The sequence below is a fragment of the Caloenas nicobarica genome, chromosome Z, assembly GCF_036013445.1.
Source record: "Caloenas nicobarica isolate bCalNic1 chromosome Z, bCalNic1.hap1, whole genome shotgun sequence".
In the NCBI taxonomy this organism is placed as follows: domain Eukaryota; kingdom Metazoa; phylum Chordata; class Aves; order Columbiformes; family Columbidae; genus Caloenas; species Caloenas nicobarica.
The window spans coordinates 36,072,063-36,096,405 of NC_088284.1; the positions used below are offsets into that span (position 1 = coordinate 36,072,063).

Consider the following 24,343-nt stretch of genomic DNA (forward strand, 5'->3'; position numbering starts at 1 on the left):
GAAACAGACGTAAGATGCTAAAAACCTACTGTAATCTCCTTTTGGCTGCTGTTATTTTCCTGTTTCACCAGCTGCATGTTCCATCAATAAAATAGAATGCACTTTACATCTTTTACTAAGCCACATAATAAGGATTTTTTTTCTTTTTCATCCTGGAGAGGACTTGTTACCTTAACTAGGATACTGACCCTTGCTTTTATTTATTGGAGGGTTTGGGAGTGGGGGGTGGTTTTTTATGGTTTTATTTTAAATGTCTGTTGTACAATCTTGTATGTTTGTTTAAACTGAACTACATTAAATGTTAGCTGTTTGCTTGCAGAGTGTTCTTATACTGGATGACAGTTTTGATCCCTGACATAATCCACTTCTTCAGCACATACAGGCCAAACAGTCTGTTCTAGTTTAAACCATCCTTGTATAACAGTCTTGAGCCGTTCATTGCTGTTCTGTGTATAATGGCTCTTCTATGCTCTTTGCAGCTTGTGTATGAGATTGTTTCCACCCTTAGAGGACTTGCAGAGAACAAACACTCAGCTGGACTAATGATGTTGCTGCAGTTCACATGTAGCCTGCATACGTGGCTTAGTAACATGGTCACATTCCCTGAACGCTCCCTATGTGAATAGCTTGATACATTTTACCACCTTTTAAGTGGAAAACCTAGATTCATTTGATTAAGCTAACAAGGCAGAATTGGTTGTAAGCTTAAACACTTCAAATAATCCATACTTTTGCCAGCTCAGAACCCTGATCTCGTGTGTCTTTGCCTATTTAAGAGCACTATTGCAGAGGTAAGTGCTCAGATTCTGTCAGTTCTTGAGGAACTTGCCTGCTTATTTACTGTGAGGCCAGTGTCAGCTTGCGTGGCCACTAGAGGGTACACAGGGACAAAGGTATTTCCATAGTTTTTCCTAGATTTTTTTTTCCAGTCTTTGTAATATGTCCACTTGCTGGCCTCACAAATATTAAGTAGTTTGTTCTCCTGTGTGGCAGTATGTTTACTTAAGATAAGCTACTGGCCTGGCTCTCTTTAAAGAATGTTCTATTGGTGCCTTTTACCTTATTTGATCAACAAATGAAAACTACTGATGTGCTGCAAATGTTCTCTTCTGAAGTGATGCAAGAAGGTTGGTTTGTGTGGTTTTATTCAGGGTCTTTGTGGTTTAGATTGGTTTTGTTATTTTGTGGGGTTTTTGTTTTGGTCGGTTGGGTTGGGTTTTTTTTGTTTTTGGGGGGGTTCTTGTTGTGTTTTGGGTTTTTTTTTTGTGGGGGGTTATTTGTTTGTTTGGTTTTTTTAATAAAAACCCACTAAGATCTTGAGGTGAAGGAGAACTGTAGGTCATTGTATCTTGCCAGTTAATGGTAGGAGGTTGTCCTTCATGTTGAATCTACAGATAATTTTTATCCTCCGAAGTTGGAAAAAAGAATGGTTTGCCTCAATCCCTTCAAAGGTAATAGTCTAGTAATGGAAAACCCACAGTAAAAATTTGGATTTCTTTTATTCACCACGTGCATTTTTGAACTTGGATAACTCACTCATGCAGATTTTTATTATTCCGTTATTTAGATTCAGCTTGTTCCTTGGACAATATTTATTTATTACTGTTTGCTCCAGCATTTTTTCTGCTCTTAATTTTTCTCTAAGCCAAACTAATTATTTCCTGGCCCTTAGCTTACCAGTGTAGTGGCTACTGACCTGATTCAGCTCTTGCTTTCTGTTTCCTGAATGCTCTAATAGGTGCCTTTATTCTGTTCCTTTCCTTTTAACAACTGCCAGTTGCCATTCTACTAATTCCCCTGTGTAGCTTCTGTATGGAGAGAGTCCTCCTTTTTGCCACCTTCCCCTGTAGTTTTGTACCTTCTCACATCAGTGAGGCAGCCAGTGCTTGTTTATCTCTGGTAACTCCTTAGGGACCACATGTGCTCTCTGTCTGGAGCCAGGGTGTGACTGTTTTAAGTGACAGAAACTTTTTCTTGTGCATATTCTTAAATAACAGACTAGACTGCAAGCATGTCAAGTAGATGTATCAGGTGAACAAATAAATTATTAACAGCATGTTTCTTGTAGAATTTGCAACACACAAAGGCTGTGAAAGACATGTTAAATCTCATGTTTTAAAAAGTGACAGTTACAGTATCAAAAATCATAGGTGATCCTGAAATGCTTTAAAATGTATGTACTAGTCTCCGAAAAGAATAATTCCACTAAATTGCAAACATCAGAAGCTGAAGTAGAACATGAAATATGTTCTCTGTATTCAGCATGCCTTGAGCACAAGTGTTGACTGTCTAGCTTAACTGAGTTCAATTCCTACAGTGGGAGGAAAAAGGATATCAAAGTAAGGACTGGACTTCTAGGCAGGTCTGTGAAAGTGGTGCAAGACAAAAAAAGAAGTGTAGACTGACTTAGAAGCGCATTATGTTCCACCCAAAGACGCTACAGTACTGAGCTACCAATATTTGTAATACAATTTAATTCACTTGATTTTATGTAATTGAATTAACAGAATAGGCAACTTGGAAAAAATCAGTATATAAACTAATTTTTAAAGATTGAGAAATAAAGATAAGTATTGAAAAGAAAAATTATTATACCAATTTTAGGAAAGACTCAGTACTTCACAGCATCCTGGTACTAAAAAATAGTGCTATGCAAAATTCAGTTATCCTATTTCCAAGGTAACAATCACCAAACCTCTAAACTGGGAGGTGTTATTAATGTGTATTATTATTCAGATAATGGTTTAGAGACTAATGTTAGTTATAAATTTCTTATTTGTAGCTTGAACTAGTCTTAAAGGCACAAAAGAACATCTTAAAAGCCCATGAAGGAGCTAAGTGAACCTAAAGTTACCTTGAGAATGAAATGAAAAAATACATAGTCATGTTGCCTATGTGCATATTGGACAAATGTCATCTGTACTTTTAAAGTCCTGAAGAGTTACTGCGAAGGTTTTAACAGAAAATGTCTCTCTGTTCATTATCCCCACAACGTAATGTTGAATGTACTGATCTACAGTAAATTCAAGGAGAGCGGGTTGGAAATTCATGCATCCATTCTGCAAACTCCCTCTCAACTCTTAAAGCAGCTTCTGTTTATCCATTGCTGCTCTTCATGCTCAGTTTACAGATCAAATTCTGCTTTTTTTTTGCACAGGCTTTTGGCTTACACTGTCCTTGACTATCCTGAAGTCTTATTTACTCTTCAGAGATGTTGTACTAAGGTTGCTCAAGGCATTATTGTACTACAACATCTTCCTACTTGAAGATAAGGCAAAAATGGGAGAAAATGCCTTTAACTCTGGGTTTTTCCATTATGATTATGACTCCATTACAAGCTTGCATAAAATGCCATGTGCACTCAGTTTTATATTGGATAATCAAGAGGAAAAAAAAGGTTTGACAAAAAAGCATGTTAAATGAGTTTGTTCTTTTTTGCAGAGACCATACTTCAGCTTTGCTAGCATCCTACTTAATATGCTCCTAAGGCTAAACATCATAAAATGCTACATATTTTTCTTGTCCCTGCTTTGCACTTGCTTCAATAGCCATAATGCCATGTCAGGTGCATCTCACTGTATTTTAGCCAGAAAACTTTTGACTTGATGCCAAAATACCTAGAGAGACAAAATCTCATTTAGAGGTTGTTTCATCCTAAAATAAGTGGTTAAGGAAGGTTGAATGAATCACATTATCGACTAAAGAGAGACCAAAATGAGTATGTTAAAATCTTAACATTAAGCCGGTCACACTACATCTATGTCACTTGTCTCAGCAGTGGCAAGAAATCTTCTGGGGTGCTGTAGCTCAGTCATCTATACAGTTAGTTGGTGTAACAGTCACTGGCACAGATTTTGGCCTGTGCGCAGTTCAGGAGTGCACAGTTCAGGTGCCATTTCTGGTGGGCACTTTGAACGTGACCAGCCTGCTCTGGAGGTTAAAAGGTAAATAATGTGGCTGCAAGCTGCTCTTTGCAAGTTGGCCTCTGCGTCAGAGGGCAGTCCTTGGGATATTTGTTAGTGGATATGCAGTCCCAGTTTCAGGTGACATTTGATTCCCCTGTATGCACATTGAGGAAAAATAAACTTTGGGGAGAAAAATATTGTCCCTCTCTGAACTTAAGTAGCAATCTCAAAACTTTTTAAAAATTGCTTTCTAGCTTTTCCTCCATGTAATCATCACATATATGCTTGCTCTAAAGCCCTACCAATAGCTAGATTCCACAATGTTTTTTGTTAAGGATGCAGATTATAGACGGTACTATTTGTGTTTCAGTTCACTCAAACCTTTCGTTGTTAGAAGCAGATGACTGAACACGGATTAGTAAGATTTAGGACAAAGTACAGGAGTCTCAGTGGCCTTGCTCCATATCTTCTCATGGAATAATTCCATGTGAAAATTATTCGTATATATGTATATATACATACCAGTAGAACTGAGTGAGTACAGTGTTAAGATACCATTGCATGGAAGGCTTTAGCATGAAGGAGAGGAAGAAAAAAAAAAAAAAGAGGTTTGAGTTCCATGTTCCAACTGCAAAAATCAGTATATGATGTTAAAGCAGACAAAAATGTCTCAAATGCAGCTTGGTAACAGAACTAATATCCCTAGCAACTCTTAGGAACTAAAATGCATTAAGAGCTCTTCAGCTTTGAAACAGTAAACCTCAAAGAAAAGAAGTGCTCCAAACAGAAAACTACACAGTAAATATCGTCAGTGCAGAGAAGACTAGCCAGCACTTTAGCTTTCTCGTATAAATACCACAAACTGAAAGAAACAGAAGCTTATTTTAAAGTGGTTTTCTCTCAGAGAGAGCAATGTCAATATTTTATATTTTATTTAAAACATATGCATAGGGTACTAACCTCCCAACAAAAGTAGATCAAATTGATTTCTTCTGTCTGTGCTGTGTGGTTTAATGCATCACAGCTCCTCAGTGCAGTTTAATTTTTTTTGTTCAGCAATACACACGCTGTGTAGTAGTTAACGTTTTCAGTGTATGGCATGAATTAATATATGGTACCCCATTTCATTCATTTTGTAGTCCAGTGATGTTTCACGGCATGATCTATGTTTGATATGATTTGTTCTCAGGATTTTTTTTTTTTTTTTGGTGAATCACTGTGAAAGCAGCAGGTTCTCATGCAAAATCTGTTATGTACTGACCGATCTCACTCTCCAGGTTATATGACTGAGTCACAGCTGCAGTGCTATTCTACAGCCCCAGAAGGTGTCATCCCACCTGAATGTGAGGGTCCATAATCATTTACCTTCATGTTCTAGATGAGAGTTTGGGAACTGCTGCTTTATATGGTCCATTGCTTCCAAACAGCAATCTGATTGATGTTTGCAACAAACATTTACTTACTTTTCCTCTTGATTGTAACCCAAAAGGTCTCTTCTGTGCAACTGGTATCCTTCCAAGACTTCAAAGACCTTCACGTGAAATAAAAGGGACAGAACTATGTGCATCCTAGACTGAGGCATTTCAGGTTTTTGGATGCAGGATGCAGTTCTTAAATCACACAAAGCTTAAAGGAAAAGGTAGTAATCTTTTTGTAATGCTTTGGGACTACACAACAGAATGTTGTATTTGAGTAAGGTGAGTTTCTTTGGTGCAGGTTATTAACATTTTATCTCTATTGTGATCAGTGTGACAAAATGTTCTAATGTTGTATTTCAGTAAGGTGAGTTTCTTTGGCGCAGGTTATTAACTTTTTATCTGTATTATGATCTGTGTGGCAAAACGTTCCCTTAAACCTCCTCAGAGAGGTATTGCCATTGAGGTATGTAGCCCCAAAACTTGCACTACAGCTGCAGATCCAAATTTTCTCTTACAAAAACCCTCTCTGCAAACATAAATAAACTTAGGTTAACAGAAACTTAATAACCTTGGTAAAGGGGTGAAAGTCAAGTTATCTGGAGGAGAAGGTGTTAATGCTCATTACTGGGTTGAAGTGCTATCATCTGTCTAGTCTAACAGACCAACGAGACACAGAATAGCTGTTTGACGCAACAGTCTGAGGATTCAGACGCTTTGGATCCGGCTTTTGACTTGCCCACGATTTTAATTTGAAATTATGAGATCCATCATAAAATCTTCAATCTCAAGCTACAATTCAGGCCCAATACGTGAGGCAAAGTGTATTAACATTGGAGTTCATTATTTCCACCAATCTTAATTGAAGGTTTTCCTTAACAAGTCAGAGGAAAAGTCCTGTGACCTGTACCCCAATAGGAGATGAGGTGCCAATATATGCTCAGCACTTCAGCTGGTAAGTCTCTCTTGGAGTTACATGTCATGTCCAATGATTGCTTGAAGTGCTTACATTTGTCTTTTGGACAATAGTGGAGTGGTTGGGCATTTGTCCGTGAAGCAAAGTTTCTGTGGTTAAAGCTGAAACTCCCATTTTTCCAAGACAAGGTTTTAACTGTCAGAGTATCAACAGGAATGGTTAATTGGTTTCCTCTCTACCTTTCAATGAAGTTATGTCATGAAGAATGCAAGAAAGATTCACTTTCTATGTGAACTCTCTGAGATTCTGTGCTTTTCACAAGCACTATATAATGTGAAATACAGGGAAATACCTTAGGCTTTAATGCTTCTTCCCTGAAGCTAAAAGCTTGCTCTTTCTCTGTAGCCCAAAGAATATATATCCACTTAGTGACTGTGATATTTGAACACCTGAGCACGAAATACCCATGTGTTGTCCTACAGATGTCATAGCGTCATACAGACTCAGGAGAACTGAATGTGAGTACGTATCTTGTCCAAGAAACAGCAAGGTGTGCCATCATTAAGCAAAGCTCAAGAGCTCAGTTATCAAAGAAACTAGATACAAAATCCTGATTACAGGAACTAGCAAAGGTAATTATTGCAGAATTATTTGATGGGAATGTAGCACTAAGTACTCGCTAATCATGAAAAGCCAGGGACTGCGAAAACTGATGCTACCCAAAGGCAGGATGAGAGAGCTAATTTGTGAGGCATGTTGGTACAGGAGAGTTCTAATCAAAAATGGTTGTTTCTGTATTTTTTTATTCTTCACTGGTGTGTGACTATCCATGATACCATTACCCTTGTGCAGTCAAGCACCTGAGGAACTGAACACCAGCTGCGGTGTTGCAGCCTGCATTGTAGGATACCTAGATGTGAGTGACAGTGTGATTTGCCTCAACTTTGGACTTAATTTTTCAAATAAGCTTTAAGTAATTGGTCTTGAAAGGGACCTAAGCTTTTTGCTATGGAATTGAAAGTAATAACATCCCTTACACTTGTTGGAATAAAGCCTCCCACAGATTGAGTATTATTCTATATTATTGGGACAGTTAAGAAATGCATGCAGTAGTTATTTTCTACACGAGTTTAAATATATGATTTTCAGAAATAAAAAGCACCACATAAAATACTGTACACTCCCTTATAAGAAACACAAATGGGAATGTGAAGACAATTCCCATGCTGTTTGGATTACAATGCTCTCTTCTTTTTTTTTTTTTTCTTTTAATTTTCAGTAACAGATACCCTCAGTGTCTGAGGCTAGAATCTTCTAATTGCTGTGTGTGCTCAGATCCTTGCACCATTCCTGTCAATGTAGTATTAGCCAAAACACAAGCTGGAGAGCCATAAACACTGTTCCTAGTGATTTTCATGCAATCAAGTAATGGACTTCTATAAAAGTTTTCAAGATCAACAAGTACTATTGAAGGATTCAAAATTTAAAACTGTGTGAACACTTTTGAATAGGAGCAAATAAAAGTGTATGATTTTCTATTACTGCGAGAGAAATTTAAGGGTTTGGTACACAAAGAAAAAACTTTGACAAATGGATACAGCAATTTACGTTTAGTGTTATAGTACACAGGAACAGCAGTTTGAAACTGCAATAGGTAGATCACCGTGATCCCTTAGTCATAACAGAGAAAGGTATAAAATGTCCTTTTTTTTTTACTAGCAGTATTTACAGGCATCAATAATGATCCCATCAACATCGTTCTGAGGTTTCTGGGATTAACAGCAGAAGCATAATTCCATTTTTTTCCCGGAATTTTAATACCAGAACATTACCAAGCTCATATGTGTACAAATAAGCAAAGAGACGTTGTACCTGTTTGAAAAGAATTTAAATCAGATCCTGGGAATACCAGAATAAACCAAAACATGTTTGAAAGCTTATCGTACTGTTCATTTCACAATCCATTTTGGTGATCCTTACAACAAGTTGTTCTTGTAAAATATTTTATTCCTTTGGGCAGTGTGTCCAACAACCTGTAAAATAATGTGAATTCTGCCTTTTAAATAAATGGCATAGGGTGTTTCCACTAATTCTAACTCTTTGCAACCTACAGCAGTTTTAATGGTGCCCATATGGGAATACTTGAGTAAGTACTGAAAAAAGTGCCACTTGCCCATACAATCTTTTGACACCAACCAATAGCTAAAATGGACCTGAGGCAAATTTCATTAAGAAATGAGGCACTCATTCTTCATGTGAGTTTGAACAAGTTGCTGAGGGAGGTGATGTGTTTATTCCTTACCTACAGTTCTCCCAGGAAGACTGTATGTTTTCTGCTTTAATCATGCAATGGCTGTTGATACCAGTGCCCAGGTATCCTGTTTGTGTTTCAGAGAGTCAGGATGATCTTAGGTTCTTTCAGACATTAAGAAGTCTGCTTGCATCACAGTTCCCTCTCACACACAAACGACTTGTTAAAAAAATAGTGATAAGGTTGGGTCTGCTTTATGTCTACCAGGAGAGGTTCTGGACTGATGCCTGACAAGGTACCTGTTCAGTACATTTGTTTGTATTTCACTCCAGTGCACTAGTTCCTAACCCCATTTAAATCTGTGGGAATGTATTCCCAGTTGCAGTGGAGCCAGGAGTCCATCCAGCCTCTCAAGTTGTAGGTACTGTATTAATGGTGCTTCATTTTCTCGCACATGTTGATGTACAGGTCAGGAAGAGGGAAGAGAAAGGGGGCATGCTAGAAATCCCTCAGTGTGACTGTCTCTAAGGGAAGTACCAAGCTGCCAGTATTGTGAGCATCTTTAAGCCTCAGAGCTAGAGCAGAGCACACCACCAATCTGCTTACTTCCAGCTCCCAGTCATCAGGCAGATGTAAGTAGCTGGACTCTTTCTTTTAGAAAGAAAAAAAGGGATTTTTTTAAAGCAAAATTCTATGATGTATAGTGAATTCCGCTGCCAGAATTCATGACTAAGAAACATCCTATTAACAGTTGAACTGGAAACGAAGACAGTTGGCATGGCATCTGTTTGCTCTGCAGTGTATAGGTCTGACAGACTGAGGAGTGGAAGAATAGTCTGTCATCTTAGACTGGCCTCCTTTGTCCCATTCATTACATTTCCAGGTGTCATGCTGAGCGCTAAGGGTCACAGCAGCCTTAAATGTGACTGCAGAGTGCATGATTTCCAAGGAACAGCACTTTCAACAGACACGCTATAAGAATGTAATCTCCAGCTTTTAAATAGATCTTCCACATCCATTTTTGTAAAGCCAGCCTCAAACTAACATTTCCTTGTTGCAGCTTATCTGCCTGGAAGCTTCTTCCTCTATGGTCTAAGTAACGGCGGCACCGGCGGGCTGCACTTTGCAAGCCGCAGACCTTGTGCAAAAGGGATGAACATGCGGATGCGAAGAGGCCTGGCAGGGAGAGCAAGAGCTGCGTGGAGGCTGCTGCCGGGAGAGGTGCTTTCCGCCCGGCAGCGACAGCCACTTCTCCTCTTCGTATTCCCTCCACCGGGGATATCAAGGAGCCAAACGCCTGCCCGCCTGCCCCAGGGCTTAGCGTGGGATCTGCCCGCACCGCCCCGGCTCGCTGGATGGACTGACGGCGGGTAGGCAGAAGCAGGCGGTGCGAAGCGTGCCCTTGCAGCCGGCTCTGGCTGCCCCCGCCCGCTGGGGTCGGTGGCCCCTCTCCCGCGGACGGGCACGGGTGGCCAAGGCCCGCCCGCCGCCGCCCGGCCCCTCCGCCCGCCGGGGCGGTGGTAAGCTCCCGCCGTGCCTCCCGACGCATAAAGGGAGGCGGCGGGGTCCGGCTGCGGGCAGCGGCTGGCGGCGATGGAGCAACCGGCGGTGATGGAGCAGCCGGTGCAGACGGAGATGTGGAAAACGCAGAGCCTGGAGGAGCTGATCCGCATTCTCCATCGGATATTCGCCGAGGATAAAGTCAGCGTGGAGGAAGTGCAGGAGCTGATGGAGTCGTACGAGAGCAACCCCGAGGAGTGGCTGCAGTACGCCAAATTCGACCAGTACAGGTACAAAACACCCCGGAGCGGGGAGTCCCACGCACCGTGTAAGTGGGGCCCGCGGCGGGGCAAAGCGGCGGACGGGGAGCGGAGACGGCCGGGACGCCCACCCCCCTGCCCCCCAACACGGCCGATAGAGCCGGGGGTGGCGAAGGGCAAAGGCCCCAGAGAGAGAATGCGGTGCCCCGCGGCGGGGCCGGCCGGGGAGCGGGCGGGACGGCGGCGGCCGGTGGCCGCACCGGCGATACGGGCGGGCGGCTGCCGCCCCGCACCCGGCACCGGCGGTTTCGCGGCTGCGGTCCTGCGGGGACCACCGAGGCGTGTCGCCCATTAGTCCCGCGGGAATAACCCTCGGAGCAGACAGAAACACGCAGAAGCGACAAAAAAAAACCCTTAACAACTGGAAAAGAAATTTTTAAAAAGGTAGGTAGGCAGCAGAAACAGCTGCGCGGCGGGAGCAGACCACTCCAAAGCGGGGGTTGCGTGTCTGTAGAGGAACCGGTGCATGTATTTTTTTTCCCGGCCTTAACGCTTCAGTCTGTTCCTCCTCCGCGGTAGTGCAGGTCGAGGCTTTTTGCTGTCTGCCAGAAGGAAGGAAAATACTTGTTAGGGATTTGAGTCCCTCCGACTTTGCTAACAACTGATTTATTCCTGCCATTGGTGGCTTAAGTTTCAATATAAATACATTTTATTTGAGCACTTTCTTTAAAAAATACAATAACACCCCCCCCCGCCCCCAACCTCCACAACTTTTCCTTTTCACCTTGCTATCATGCAAGTGTCACTCTGGCTTGACTTTTTTTTTAGCATCCTTTCACCTGGTGTTGACTATCCTCCATTCAGAACAAATCACAAAATTTGTAACAGAACATAGGAAACTAAGAATAGGAAACTAAGAATAGGAAAAACGAAGTGTGCTAACATGAAAAGTATGCATAGCAGCTTTTTTTTTCTTTTTTTTTTGGCCAGCCAGACCTGCTGTACAGAAATAACGGTACTTGAAAGGTTCAGCTGAATGCCAGCATTGATTGCTTTTGTTCTGACATCATAGGAAAAATATGTCTACCTAATATACACACAAAATGTGGATGCATTGAGAGGCAGCATATAGCTACACATGTTATGCTTAGAAAGTAAGTAGTTATAAGCATCCTATCTTTATTAGAATATAGTGAGTTTATGGGGAAACTATTTAAAAAGCATTCAGTTGATATCAGTGCACTTTCTGTGTGCCTTTCTGCTTGCATCTTTTAGGCGAGAGCTGGGCATCTTGTCATTGGCATAAATATTTGCTTTATTGGCAAAGTGCAAATTGTCATGGCTAAAGCTAAAACAAAACCAGAAGGTTCCGCTGGGTTACTTGCACCATAACAGCTAGAAGCACCAGCCCCAGGTCAGAAAAGCCCCACTATGAAAAGCAATGTACAGTGCAAAATCCCAGTGCCTTCCCTAGTGAACAACATTTCAACAGGATGAGATGAGCAACAGCTCAGGGGAGGCTTGCAGGAGAGTACAAGGAAACAAACATAAGCTGTTGCTATTACAATTGTTTTCAAGCCTTGAGGCCAAATCACAGTTTAGAATGTACATATTGATAAAAAGACTTTAGAAGCAAGCTTATTCTGTGTTACTTATAAGTTAGCACTTGAAAAATATTTTTAATAAATTCGGTCTCATAAACTTTGTTTAGAAGTAGATGCTGGCAGAAATTGCCACACAGGTGTTTTATTCACACACAAATGGTACAGTAAAAGACCTAGAGCTTTCATGAACAGAGTAGGAAGACCATGTACGGAAAGCCTGACATCTTATTTCTCTGTGGGTTTTTTGTCTTGTACAAATGAGTTCTGTGTAACAGAAGGAAAGCCAAGAATATCTGAAAAGGAACTGCAGAAGAATGTGACTATGTATTTTTCTTGTTTCATTGCAGTCTTCTGTTTCTAATTATAAGCCAGCTGCTGAGGTGACTTCATTCAATAACTATTTTGATTTGATCCTGTCTACCGCGCTAGTCTTAGACTTACAGTTCCCAAACTCCAATCTTCTATGTTATTCAGAACCAGTATGATTATAAAATATGTCCATTTTTTTCTTCCCATGAATGTAACTTTTACCAAAAAAAGCTTAAAAGTACAATTTCACATTTTCCAAGTAAAACTTGGCTTTCAAGAAAAAGACAAAAAAGGATTTTTATATTCACAACCTTCCTTCACAGACATGTTTGTATAATTTCGTCTTTGATAGGCATATCAGTACAGTAAAAAGCAAACACTTTGTATTTCAGGTATACAAGGAATCTTGTGGATAATGGAAATGGAAAGTTCAACTTGATGATCTTGTGCTGGGGTGAAGGGCATGGCAGGTTTGTATCCAAAGACTATGGTTTTAGCAAACATATAAAGCCACTGTATCTTTCACTATCATTACAAAAAGACTCAAATAATCAGCCCTATGTGAGCTATCAGAAAAAGTGAAAATAACTGAAAACTGAGCTGTGCAGAGCTCCTCTTGGTATAGCAGTCCTGAATATTTGCTATATCTTTCTCAAGTTTGTGCCTCATGGACACTCTCTTAAAAATGCTCTGCTCTTCTACCAAATCTAAGCTTCCCTTCTGTCAGAGAAAGTTTTAGTTCCAGCGATACAGCGGGTCCTATGGGCTGGACAGGTTGAACAGATATTGTTCAACCTGTCCCACACAACAGACTTGTAAAACCTTGTTTGCAGAAGAAGGACTTGTTGCAGTTTAAATAGTCTTTGTTCTCCCATGATGTTTGAATCCCGCCTCTGTGACAAAATGAGAAAAGTAGGTTCGGGTTAGGACTGCAAGCTGTGAGAAGGGAGCCCCTTTCATGGAATACTTGGGTTTCTCTAGGTTCATGCATCCCATCTCCTCCCTCAAAACAGAGCACACTGCTGATGCATCCTCTGGAGTTGTGTGCACAGGCTCTACACTGGTTTGTGTAGTCCTACAAACATGAGGGCAGGATCTGTCCGTTGGAGAGTCTTTCACAAAATGTTGGCTAAACTAAAACATGGAATAACAAAACTTGCAGGTTTTGGCTGATAATTCTCGCATATAAATAGAAAACCTAAGGATATGTCAGAGCTGTGTTTTCGTTTGTTTTAATTGAGAGTACAATTGAATATTTACAGTATTCTCTAGGGGATGCCATGATGTTATACTCTGAGGGATCCAGGAACCAAGCCCACAGCCTCTACTTCTTACAGGCTGTTCCCACAAAGCCTGTAATTTATGTCAAACGATTCAAGCATTTGCTAGAGCTGGACAGAGACCACAAGTTGTTTTTGCTTCCTACACAAGGAGGACCAGATTGTTCTCATGGCTTGTGGAAGGAGCATGACAACGTGGCATCTGTGGACCGTTCCGTGCCTGAAGCAAGCTCTGCTCTCTCAGCATCTCGGTTTGTAAGAAACCCTGACATTTGTTTACTGAAAAGAGTAAGCTACAAGTACAAAATTTTGATTGAAGCTCATTAGCACGATACTTCTGGGAGGGTCAAATTCCCCCTTCTCCCTGGCCCCCAGTGGGTGCAGACTTCTCCCTTTGTCCTAATCCCATTGACTTCCATAACCGTCAGTTGTCTAGTCAAAAAAAATAAAACCAAAACTAAATTACTTATCTAGCCCACGTCTCCAAATGTAGCAACTAAAACATGCTTCAGAGCAAGAAGAGGCATCTAGCAAGCAGACAAACCATACTAGATTCTGCTGGTTTGTTCATGTTTTGCTGAACTAGTGAAATTAACAGCTTACTGTAGGTGGCTGTAGTTAGTACCGTCAGAGTAGGGAGGTACAGCATGTTTTCTTAAATAAATGGCTGCACACCCCAGCAGTAAAGAGGCCATTATGTGGAAGTAGCTCCTTTCTCCCATGTTTTGGGAGTGAGTACGGTGGATCTGCATGTGCCAGGTATACTTGCAAGTTTATACCAGCCTCTGCCTGGGATCACTGTGGAAAGCATCATTTTGTTTGTTGGCCCACAAGAGTTTTTGTTTTCTGAACCATTTTTCTGTCCTCCTCCCTCCTCCAGACTTCCTATGTATTTCTCTGTGGCAAAGTCATAGGCTGATGAATATCTGACCCTTCTCCAAGTCCTGTTGTATGCGAGCTTATTTCAGTACATTTCTGAAGTAGCAGGTTGAAGTAGGCATGCCTTAGTCACTGTGAATGTTTTGTTTTGTTTTGTTTTTCCCTAAGACTTTTGTGCAATGGCATTTCATTCTAGGGCTATGTCCAGATACAATCGGCTACACCATCTGTCCTGTTTGCTGTACCGACATTATGTACCTATATCACACTGAGTCTGGTTATTCTTTTTGCATATATAGCAGCATCCATGATCACACTGACTCACACTGCTTTATGAAGATCCTCCAGGGAAACCTAAAGGAGACTCTGTTTGAATGGCCTGAGAAAAAAGGCAATGGTGAAATGACTAAGAAATCAGAACGAGTTTTGAGGGAAAATCAGTGTGCCTACATTAATGGTAAGCTATTAAGCTTGTTTTGACAACTACATGTCCATGAGTCTTATTCCTAACAGATGAGTTCATCTGCTCTCTAGTATCCTGCCTTTAACAGTGTAATATTAATGGCTTTATGCACAGTTAAGAACATGGCTCTCTAGATTCTGCACAAACCTGTATTTAGGTTCAGTAAAACAAACAACAAAAAATGTCCTCTGAGCTCATTCTTAAGGTATTGCAGCAATTGCTTGACACTTAAATGTGCCGGTTATCTCCTCTAGACCAAGCAGCCTTCAGCACTCAGTCTCTAATAACTATCTTAAGTTGCTTGTAAACATAGACCTTAAATAGTATTTTGTGAGAAATAAGGGAACCAAAGTTTAGAGAGCTTAACCACCTTGATGTTTTTTTCAAATAAAAAATACTTTTGGTCACTCATGGAAATTCTGGGTCAAAAATGTAAAAGCTGTGTATAGAATAAATTGACCAGCCATGGGCAGAAGCTCTGATCCTCAGTGGTGCTTTCTTGTCCAAATCAACGACTGTAGTGATTCTGTGATAGTGCTGACATGCAGCTTCAGCAGAATTGAAATGCTCACGTCTACCCAATCTACAAAAAAAAGTCTGACTCCACAGATGCTGAGAGATGACTGAGTCTCCACCAGTAAGGCTCCCTAGGTACCTAAATCCGTGCCATTACATGTATGTGTAACTATCACCATATTGTGGTGTGCTGGAGGCCATCCTGGAGTGACCAGCTTGATGTGATATATTCTGATGCTCTGAAAGACATTGCACATCACACTGAACAGCAATGAGTTCAGCAGAACAAAGGCAAAGTGTCAGGAAAGGGAGCTGTCTGCCTTTTATGCGATGAGTTAAAAACTGGAGCATGCACCTTGTGGAGCTGAGCTTGGGAATTCTGCTGCTGGAGGGAGCTTCATGTTGGGTTATGGACCGAGCCAGGGTCGGGGCATTGGGGCAAAAAAGACAAGTGCTCTGCAGCCCTCAGATGAAGGTATGCCACATTAGGTGAAAACGAAGAATCCATGGGATAGGGGATGCAAGAAAGAGCTTGACGTATCAATTGATGCTCCTGTGCCAAGGTCATGGGTTCTCAGACTCAGTCAGGTTTTCCTACCCGTGCAGTTCTTTCCGATGCAAGCAATTGCACCCTGCGTGCATCTGATCCAAAGCTTCCTTGGTTGATATAAGGAAATTTGGTATCCAGTTCTCTGAGGCAGTTTGAATCTCTGCAATGTTTCATAACAGATGTTTTGGTTTAATAGAAACAGGTAAAACAAGCAGATGGAAAACACTGATAGTGTATTGGTTGCTCTACTGCAATAGTGACTGACCTTCATGTTTCTATTGCATGCTTCTTGGTTGCTCTTGTACTTTCAGATTAGAACTCATTAAACAGAGTTTATTACAGTGTCCCATTAGATGAGCATAGATTTGGGACATTTTTCCCCTATGTCCACTATTTTGATAAAGTATGTTAGCAACACTCAGGGCTTACTCTTCAAACGTATCAGAGTTAAGAGTGTACTCATGGTTCTTAGGGTATCATGCCTATGTTGCACAATACAGGTCTAGGTATTATATAAAATATTAGTTCAAGTACAAAGGCCTGAGTTGTTTTTACAGCAGGGTCATAAATTTAAATTCAAGGTCTCTTTTAAGTAACTCAAAAACTCCACTTTAGTGTAGAATAGAAATAATTTGTTCTGTGGATGTGATTCTTCATATCTTACATTTTTATGTATGAGCTTGGTTTCTACTCCACTGTCTTAGAAAGTGCCATTAGTTCATTATTAACCACACAACAGACAGTACCTTGTTTTGTTACATGTTCAATTATGCTTACTATTCAGTTAAGGTTGGAGGTATGCCAGTCACTACTAATTTGTCACTTTAGTCAAAAGAGCAGACAAATGAAAAGCTAGTCTCCAAACTAATAAATTGGAAGGATTAAGAAACAGATGCCTGCAGTAGAATACAACTGTATCTCTGTCCCTAAGTCCGTGCTAAGTCCGTGCCCCAAATACATGTAGCTGACCTTTAATGTGACCAATATCTTTGTTACCGGTCTCTGAATTAGCAATACAAAAACTTTTTCCCTGTAGAATGTCATGCCGATTTTTAGAAATACAAACCTTCCTACTTCTGGAGCATCTATAACAACAGCTTTTCCTAGGAAAGTAGATAACCTTGACATCCTTTGGGAATCATAGCTAGAAAATTACTGACAGCATGGCCTTCCATAGGTGTCTCTGGATTCCTATTGGCCTTTATCCTGTAGCAAATAATCCAGAAGTTACATGAAGTGCAGAAGGCCATGACATTTTGAATCACCAGTGTATTTAGGAATCAGTGCTAGAGAACAGCAGTCAAATTCTCTGTACCAAGTTATGTGTAGCCCATAAAAGTGTGGGCATGCCTAACTGGCTTGCTCATGAGTTTTGGTTTAGAAAGCATTTTTCCAGGCATCTGAGATCTCATTAAATGTTCCCACTAACACAACCTCTTATTTCATGTCCTTGCTGGTGTAGACTCCATTGGCCTGCACCGTGTGGAGAACATAAGCCACACAGAGTCTGCTGTTAGCCTGCATTTGTACAGCCCACCCTTCGACAGCTGCAACACCTTCGATCAGAGGACTGGACACAAGCACAAAGTCAAGATGACCTTCTACAGCCAGTTTGGAGAAAGGACTGTCTGTGTGAGTATGAGATAACACACTCCTTGCCCACCCTCAGGCTCTGAGCCCTCGGTCCCTGGGGACTGGTACAAGGGGCTGCCCCCCTGCCTGCACTGCCCTCCTGCCCGCACGGCTCTCCTGCCTGTACAGGGCAGATCGCCAGTGCCCCAGGACAGGCAGGAGGTCTGGCAGGCCCTGCCTTTCCCAGGGCATCCACCTCCAGGACCATCATAAAACCTGTTTCCAAATACTACCCGATTTGTCAATTTGCACCTCCTTCGTATGGAGTTTGCTGCTTTGTAGCTTGCCTTCCCTTTATCAGCAGGAGATCGGTTCTGAACAGGGAGCAGGATTCATGAGCATTCTGCTACTCGCTAAGCAGCTTCAGGCAGCAAATGATGGTAAATGCAGCCCAGTCAATGGAAAACTGTGAAGCAGCTGCATTGTTTTGGCCAGCTTAAGCCAAGTGTAACATTTCCTGCCTACACTGTTCTGCCAAAAAGCATCATATTTCAAGTCAGTTGTTTAAAACCTTGTAGCTTACTGTAAAGAATTAATAAAGTTAATTTAATTCTTTAAAATCAAAACTTTGACACAGAAATACTTACGCTGAGAGTGAGAGTAAGCTAGTTGGCTGTTGTCCGCATTCTTGAGCAATAGCATGAGATTTTATTTAGATAGAAAATAAATCTTAAAATCAGCTTTGAGGGACCAAGTTAAGACATCTGGGAGAGTTAAATAGAGTTCCTTTTAGTGCTTTTCCATGCATTGGGAAACATAACTACTTATACAAGGAAAAAAGACAGATTCTTGATGTTCAGCCACAGAGGTTCAAAGACTTTGGTTTTGTTAGATACAGAACACTTTTACCTTTCACTGAAGCCAGAAATTCAGTGCCCAGGAGTTTCCTGGAGTGAGCCCTTAGTAAGATCCAGTTAAAGTTTTATATAATCAACAAGTACTATGTAAATGATTTCTTTGAAGCTTGTCACATTACGTGATTACTACTTTACCAAACAGCTGAAACAGAAACTTTCACCTTCCCAAGTTCGAAAGGCCCTTGAGAAAGTAAACTCAAACCTATAATTCATATTTTAAAGGGAAATTAACATGGAAAAATGTCGAACAAAATTCACAACAGAATTCAGTGTTTGCTTTCTTTTTGTTTTAAGTGTTTACTGAATATTAAGTAAGTAAGATAACGAGCGGGACTAGATGTTCTGACTTGGACTAGTTTCCTTTTATTGATCTGTAACCATCTGGCAATGTTTGTACCTTTTATGGGAAACTGGATCTGGCTTACAGGAGAGAGGTAAATCTTAATCATTGGGTCTTTTTCGTGAATTCCTGTAAATTGAATTCCAGTAAGGGTGAAAGTGGTAGCAAGTCTGGGCCATCCAGCTGCCTGAAATGCCTTCATGCTACAAAAACCTGGTTTCAGTGAGGATTTCTGGAAAGCTGACTGGAAAATCAAACTTTTTTCTGCTTACTACGTGTCAAAAGGACGTAGGAAGAGAGAGAGCTATAAGTTAAAATGGCCAAGAGATTAATATAAATTATACTTGTATATCTTTTATGAGTGAGAAGATCTGCCTAGCTAAAGAACAATCGGTGCTTCTTCTTTGTCTTAAATTTTTCTGCAGGTAAAGCACATTGGTAAATTCCTAGTGACTTCTGGCCATGATGAAGTCTTAATTAATTAAATCTCCAGTAAATACATAAGAAGTTATATAGGCCTAATAATTAAAATAGTATGTAGTATGTCCAAGGACCTGCTCATGGAAGTAGCTGTTTACGCAGCTCAGGTACAAACCATGAAAACACAGATGTGAAAGTTCACTGAGGGAAAACTGATTTTGTCTTGGGTGTCATACCACATCAGTCCCTGCTGTCAGGAATTTTACTGGGGAAGGTGGTTTCTCTTTGCAGCCTGTCTTCCAAGCTGAACTTTCAAGCAGTTTCTGTCAAAACAAAGCAGAGCATAGTATTGGGAAGACAGCCTGAAGGAGGAAGCACTGCTCAGCTGTCCCTTCTGCTGTGGGCTTGCTCGTGGTCACACAGGGCTAGTGGACAGGGTGATTTTGTTAGATGCACAGTGCCCTCTATAAAACTCTGGCAAGGAGTACTGAAAATAAATACGCTAGGTATTTTAAGGTGCTGAGCTACTCCAGGAATGAAGGCTACTGCTGAGAACGTGAAGTAGATGGTAACTGTTTCCTTAAAACAACAACCTCTCCTCTTTCCTTTTAGGCAACAGCAGTGCCACAGGAGAACAACTGAGGGGTACCAGCATGTGTTGCCCAAGACCTGCTGAATGTTTAACCGGGGATAGAAGACATGCACAGCTAAGGCCAACAGCCACCTACATTTCTATACCTTGTATATAGAAGAACACTAGGGCAGCTTCCAGGCCACCCACATTTCCCCTGAGTGAACCCTGATTATGGGACACTAAGCTAACTAGTGCCATGAACTACTTCTGAGGTTAGATGCCTTTTCTTAGGCTCCTGTCAGAATTAAGTAGTTTGCTTTCTGATTCTAGCCTCCTTTTAATTCCACTTGTGATACCACACTGAGAATATGAGAAATAGAGTTTTTAAACATCATCTGACACTACTTAATAGGCCTACGTGTATGTATGGTCTCAATGTAATTAATAGCTATATAAATTTTTAAGCTTCCAGTCACTTGTACCTATAGGTAGTATGCTAGATACAACTAGCAGCAGCTCTTTTTTTAATTAAATCTATTAGGTTTTAATGCTCTAGGCCATTTTGATAGTTTTGCGCATTTTTTACTTTTTATTTTTTTACAATTTCATTTGTGAGATCTTGTTTTTAATAAGGAGCAACGAAATGCTTCATGCACAATGATTTTCAAAACTGATTGGGCAGAGATTTGGGGTTTTAATAAGACTAATCATACTTAATTCAGCTAATGTCCAGTTTCCAAAGTATTCTGTATGGCTACTGAAAAAGGTAACTGAAATAAAACTGGATTTGTGCACAGATGTAAAAGTTTTCAGCCTTTTTCTCCTAGTATTTAAAATATTAATCACATTTTCCCAAAATCCACATTCCTTATGTACATCTAAATCTCTTCCAAGTAATACACTGTTAGAAAGGGCTTTAAAAAGTTGGAAGTATTTCAAACATGCAAAGAATCCTGATCCCAATTAAGCTGGTGGGAGTTCTGCCACCAAGTTCACTGATGCTTAATTTTATGCTCCAGATTTAGTTACAAGGAAAGAACCATCTTGAAAAAAGTTAACTCTAATTAAACGTATCAAAATCAGCAAATCTGTCTGCACTGAGCTTGTCCCAGTCATTTAATGCAGATAGTACATAAGACAAGTGGGTAATGTGTAGCAAGTCTCCTAGTCTTGTAGGTTGTCTACTGGTTACTCAGGCAGCAGTTTAAGTTTTAACAGTGTCCTTTTTAGATGTGTCACATATTTCCCTCCACAGTGGCAAGCCCAGGAAATACTTACTTTATGAGACCCTGTTTCCAGGGATCAGTACATGTCCTTGCCAAAAGTCCTTCTCCAAGCTTTCTTATAGGTCCCCTTTAGGTACTGGAAGGCTACTGTAAGGTCTCTCCAGAGCGTTCTCCAGGCTGAACAACCCCAATTCTCTCAGCTTGTCTTCATAGGAGAGGTGCTCCAGCCCTCTGGTTGTCTTTGTGGCCTCCTATGGACTCGCTCCAACAAGTCCATGTCCTTCTTATGTTGAGGACTCCAGAGCTGGATGCAGAACTCCAGGTGGGATCTCACCAGAGTGGAGTACAGGGGCAAAATCACCTCTCTTGACCTGCTGGTCACACTTCTTTTGATGCAGCCCAGCATACGGTTGGCTTTCTAGGCTGCAAGCACGCATTGCTGGCTCATGTTGAGCTTCTCATCAACCAATGCTCCCAAGTCCTTCTCCTCAGGGTTGCTCTCAGTCCCTTCTCCTACCAGCCTGTATTTGTGCTTGGGATTGCCCCAACCCATGTACAGGACTTTGTGCTTGGCCTTGTTGAACTTCATGAAGTTTGCACAGGCCCACCTCTCAAGCTTCAAGGTCCCTCTGGATGGCATCCCTTCCCTCCAGTGTGTCGACCGCATCACATAGGTTGGTGTCATCGGCAAACTTGCTGAGCATGCACTCAATCCCACAATCCATGTCGCTGACAAAGATGTTAAACAGCACCGATCACAATATCAATGCCTGAGGAACACCACTAGTTACTGTGCTCTACTTGGACGTGGAGCCATTGACCACAACACTTTCAGTGTGACCATCCAGCCAATTCCTTATCTACCAAGTGGTTTATCTATCATATCCATGTCTCTCCAATTTAGAGACAAGAATGTCGTGTGGGACAGTGTCAAATACTTTGCACAAGTCCAGGTAGATAATTACAGTTGTTTTTCCCTTATCCTCCAATGCTGTAACATCATCATGGAAGGCCGCCCAATATGTAATGCATGATTTGCCTTTAGTGAAACCATGCTGGCTGTCACCAATCACTTCCTTATTTTCCTTGTGCCTTAGTGCAGTTTCCAGAAGGATCTGCTCCATGATGTAGCTGGCCACAGAGGTGAGACTGACTGGCCTGTAGTTCCTCAGGTCTTCCTTTTTTACCTTTTTAAAGATGGGGGTTATGTTTCCCCTTTGCCAGTCAGTGGCAACTTCACCAGAATGCCCTGACTTCTCAAATATGATGGACAGTGACTTAGGAAGTTCATCCACCAGTTCCCTCAGGACCGGCAGATGCATCTTGTCAGGTCCCATGGGCTTGTGCACCTCCAGGTTCCTTAAATGGTCTTGAACCTGATTTTCTCCTATAGTGGGTAGTTCTTCCTTCTCTTAGTCCTTGCCTTTGCCTCCTGCATCTTGGTTGATGTGGCCAGAGCACTTGCCGGTGAAGACTGAAGCCAAAAAGTCATTAAGTACCTTGACCTTCTCCTTATCCACAGTAACCAGGTCTTCCATTTCCTTGTGGAGAGGGCCCACATTTTCCCTAGTCTTCCTTTTATCACTGGCATACCTATAGAAGCTTTTCATGCTGCTCTTGATGTCCCTGGCCAGACTTAATTCTATCAGGGCTTTAGCTTTCCTAACCTGATCCCTGGCTGCTCAGACGATTTCTCTGTATTCCTCACAGGTTACCTGTCATTGCTTCCACCCTCTGTAGGCTTCCTTTTTGCGTTTGAGTTTGTCCAGGAGCTCCTTGTTCACCCATGGAAGCCTCCTGATGTTTTTGCCTGCCTTCTTCTCTGTTGGGATGCATCGATGGCTCCTGAGCTTGGAGGAGATGATCCTTGAATATTAACCAGCTTTCTCAGGCCCACCTTCCCTCCAGGGCTTTATCCCATGGTACTCTACCAACCAGATCACTGCTTTCCGGACGTCCAGGGCACTGAGCTTGGTGTGCATCCTTCTTGCTGCCCTAAGGATCTTGAACTCCACCATTTCATGGTCACTGCAGCCAAGGCTGCACTTGAGCTTCACATTCCCCACTGGCCCGTCCTCGTTGGTGAGAACAAAGTCCAGCATAGCACCTCTCTTCCTTGGCTCCTCTATCACCTGGAGAAGGAAGTTGTTATCAACACATTCTGGGAACCTCCTGGATTGCTTATGCCCTGTGTTTGACCACCTTCACAGTAAAAAAGCCTTATGTTTAGATAAAATGTCTTGTATTCCAGTTTGCATGCACTGCCTCTTGTCTTCCTCCCCCTCTCATAGGACATGAGCAGTTTACTTAACTAACTTCAAATATAGCATATTCATCATGCTTTTGCGTGCTAGGTGACTAATATTAAAGGATAAACCCAACAGCTTGTAGATCACATGTTCAGTCAGGTCAGGGGAACTGGAATACAAGGGCAGCAGTGATGACAGCAGCTAGCTGTACCAAGATCCATTGGTACAGAAACTTAGGCATTATTCCAGCTAGACACACACACGCCTAGCAAGTGGCACTAAGGAAATATAAGCAGAAAAGACAGCAACTAACTACACAAGTTGTCCCAAATGCTGCTTAGCCATCGTAAACATGGTATCATACATTGCATAGAATAATACAGGAATTTCAGGGCTTCAAAACAAGGTACTTACCAGGTACTTATGCCCACCATATCAGATATATAAAGCAGTAGCCTATCCAACATAAAGGGCACTAATACAGGAAAGCTCAAGAGAAATTATTAATTGTGTTCAGAGTCCTTAGAACACATACCATGGCCACCATCTTTGCTACTTCCTAAGGACTAACCATACATCTTGTACTCTGTATGGCACAAGCATAAAGCCAGTACCTACTGAAAGCAATATTTAATCAATAAATGTCAGGTGATATAATGAGATATAAAGTCACTTTTCACTTACACAGATAAGTTCGGGTAACCTATGCTGGCTTAATACATAGAAACCAGTAAAAACAAAATAGTGTTTGCACATTATTATGGCTGAACAGCCAAGATACTAAACTTTCTAACACATGAAAGTACTTGAGCTTCGGAGCTGTGCTAACTGGCCAGTTGATGAGGTAGCCACGTGTTGTAGGCTGACAATTAGCTTTCACTGGGCAATGAACAGATGTCTGGCATTTCATATGCTTTCATCTGGGAGGGTGCTATTGAGCAGTGTCACTGCAAATTGAAGAGAGTTTAGTATTTACCTGAGTTACGGCTAAGATCCTTCAGTGTTAAGAGATAGTGCTCTGAACCATTAACACTACTAAATCATTCAGGCTGGCAACAGCAGGAGGAACTCAGTCTAACTATGATTTGGTGCATTAAATAGGGTTTTGGTGAAGGAACTTCAACAGAAAGATGTAGGGAGTGGAGTGGAGTGGAGTGGACTGAAATGCAATATTTATAGGAATTCAGCAAATTGCAA

The 24,343-nt window shown here is 41.4% G+C and overlaps 1 protein-coding gene across 1 annotated transcript; it reads left to right on the forward strand.

Moving 5' to 3' along the window:
* Window positions 1–9,977: 9,977 nt before the first annotated feature.
* On the forward strand, window positions 9,978–20,466 carry CDO1 (cysteine dioxygenase type 1). Its single transcript, XM_065656730.1, has 5 exons — window positions 9,978–10,277; window positions 12,553–12,630; window positions 14,619–14,776; window positions 17,311–17,480; window positions 19,710–20,466. Exons 1-5 carry the CDS (start codon window positions 10,081–10,083, stop codon window positions 19,737–19,739), a joined length of 633 nt encoding a protein of 210 aa, XP_065512802.1. The 5' UTR covers window positions 9,978–10,080; the 3' UTR covers window positions 19,740–20,466.
* The last annotated feature ends 3,877 nt before the right edge of the window (window positions 20,467–24,343 follow it).

Coding starts and splice junctions, on each gene's coding strand:
- CDO1 (XM_065656730.1), top strand. CDS start 10,081: ATGGAGCAACCGGCGGTGATGGAGCAGCCGGTGCAGACGGAGATGTGG. Junction 10,278..12,552: donor GCCAAATTCGACCAGTACAG/GTACAAAACACC, acceptor TTTGTATTTCAG/GTATACAAGGAATCTTGTGG. Junction 14,777..17,310: donor TCAGTGTGCCTACATTAATG/GTAAGCTATTAA, acceptor TTGCTGGTGTAG/ACTCCATTGGCCTGCACCGT.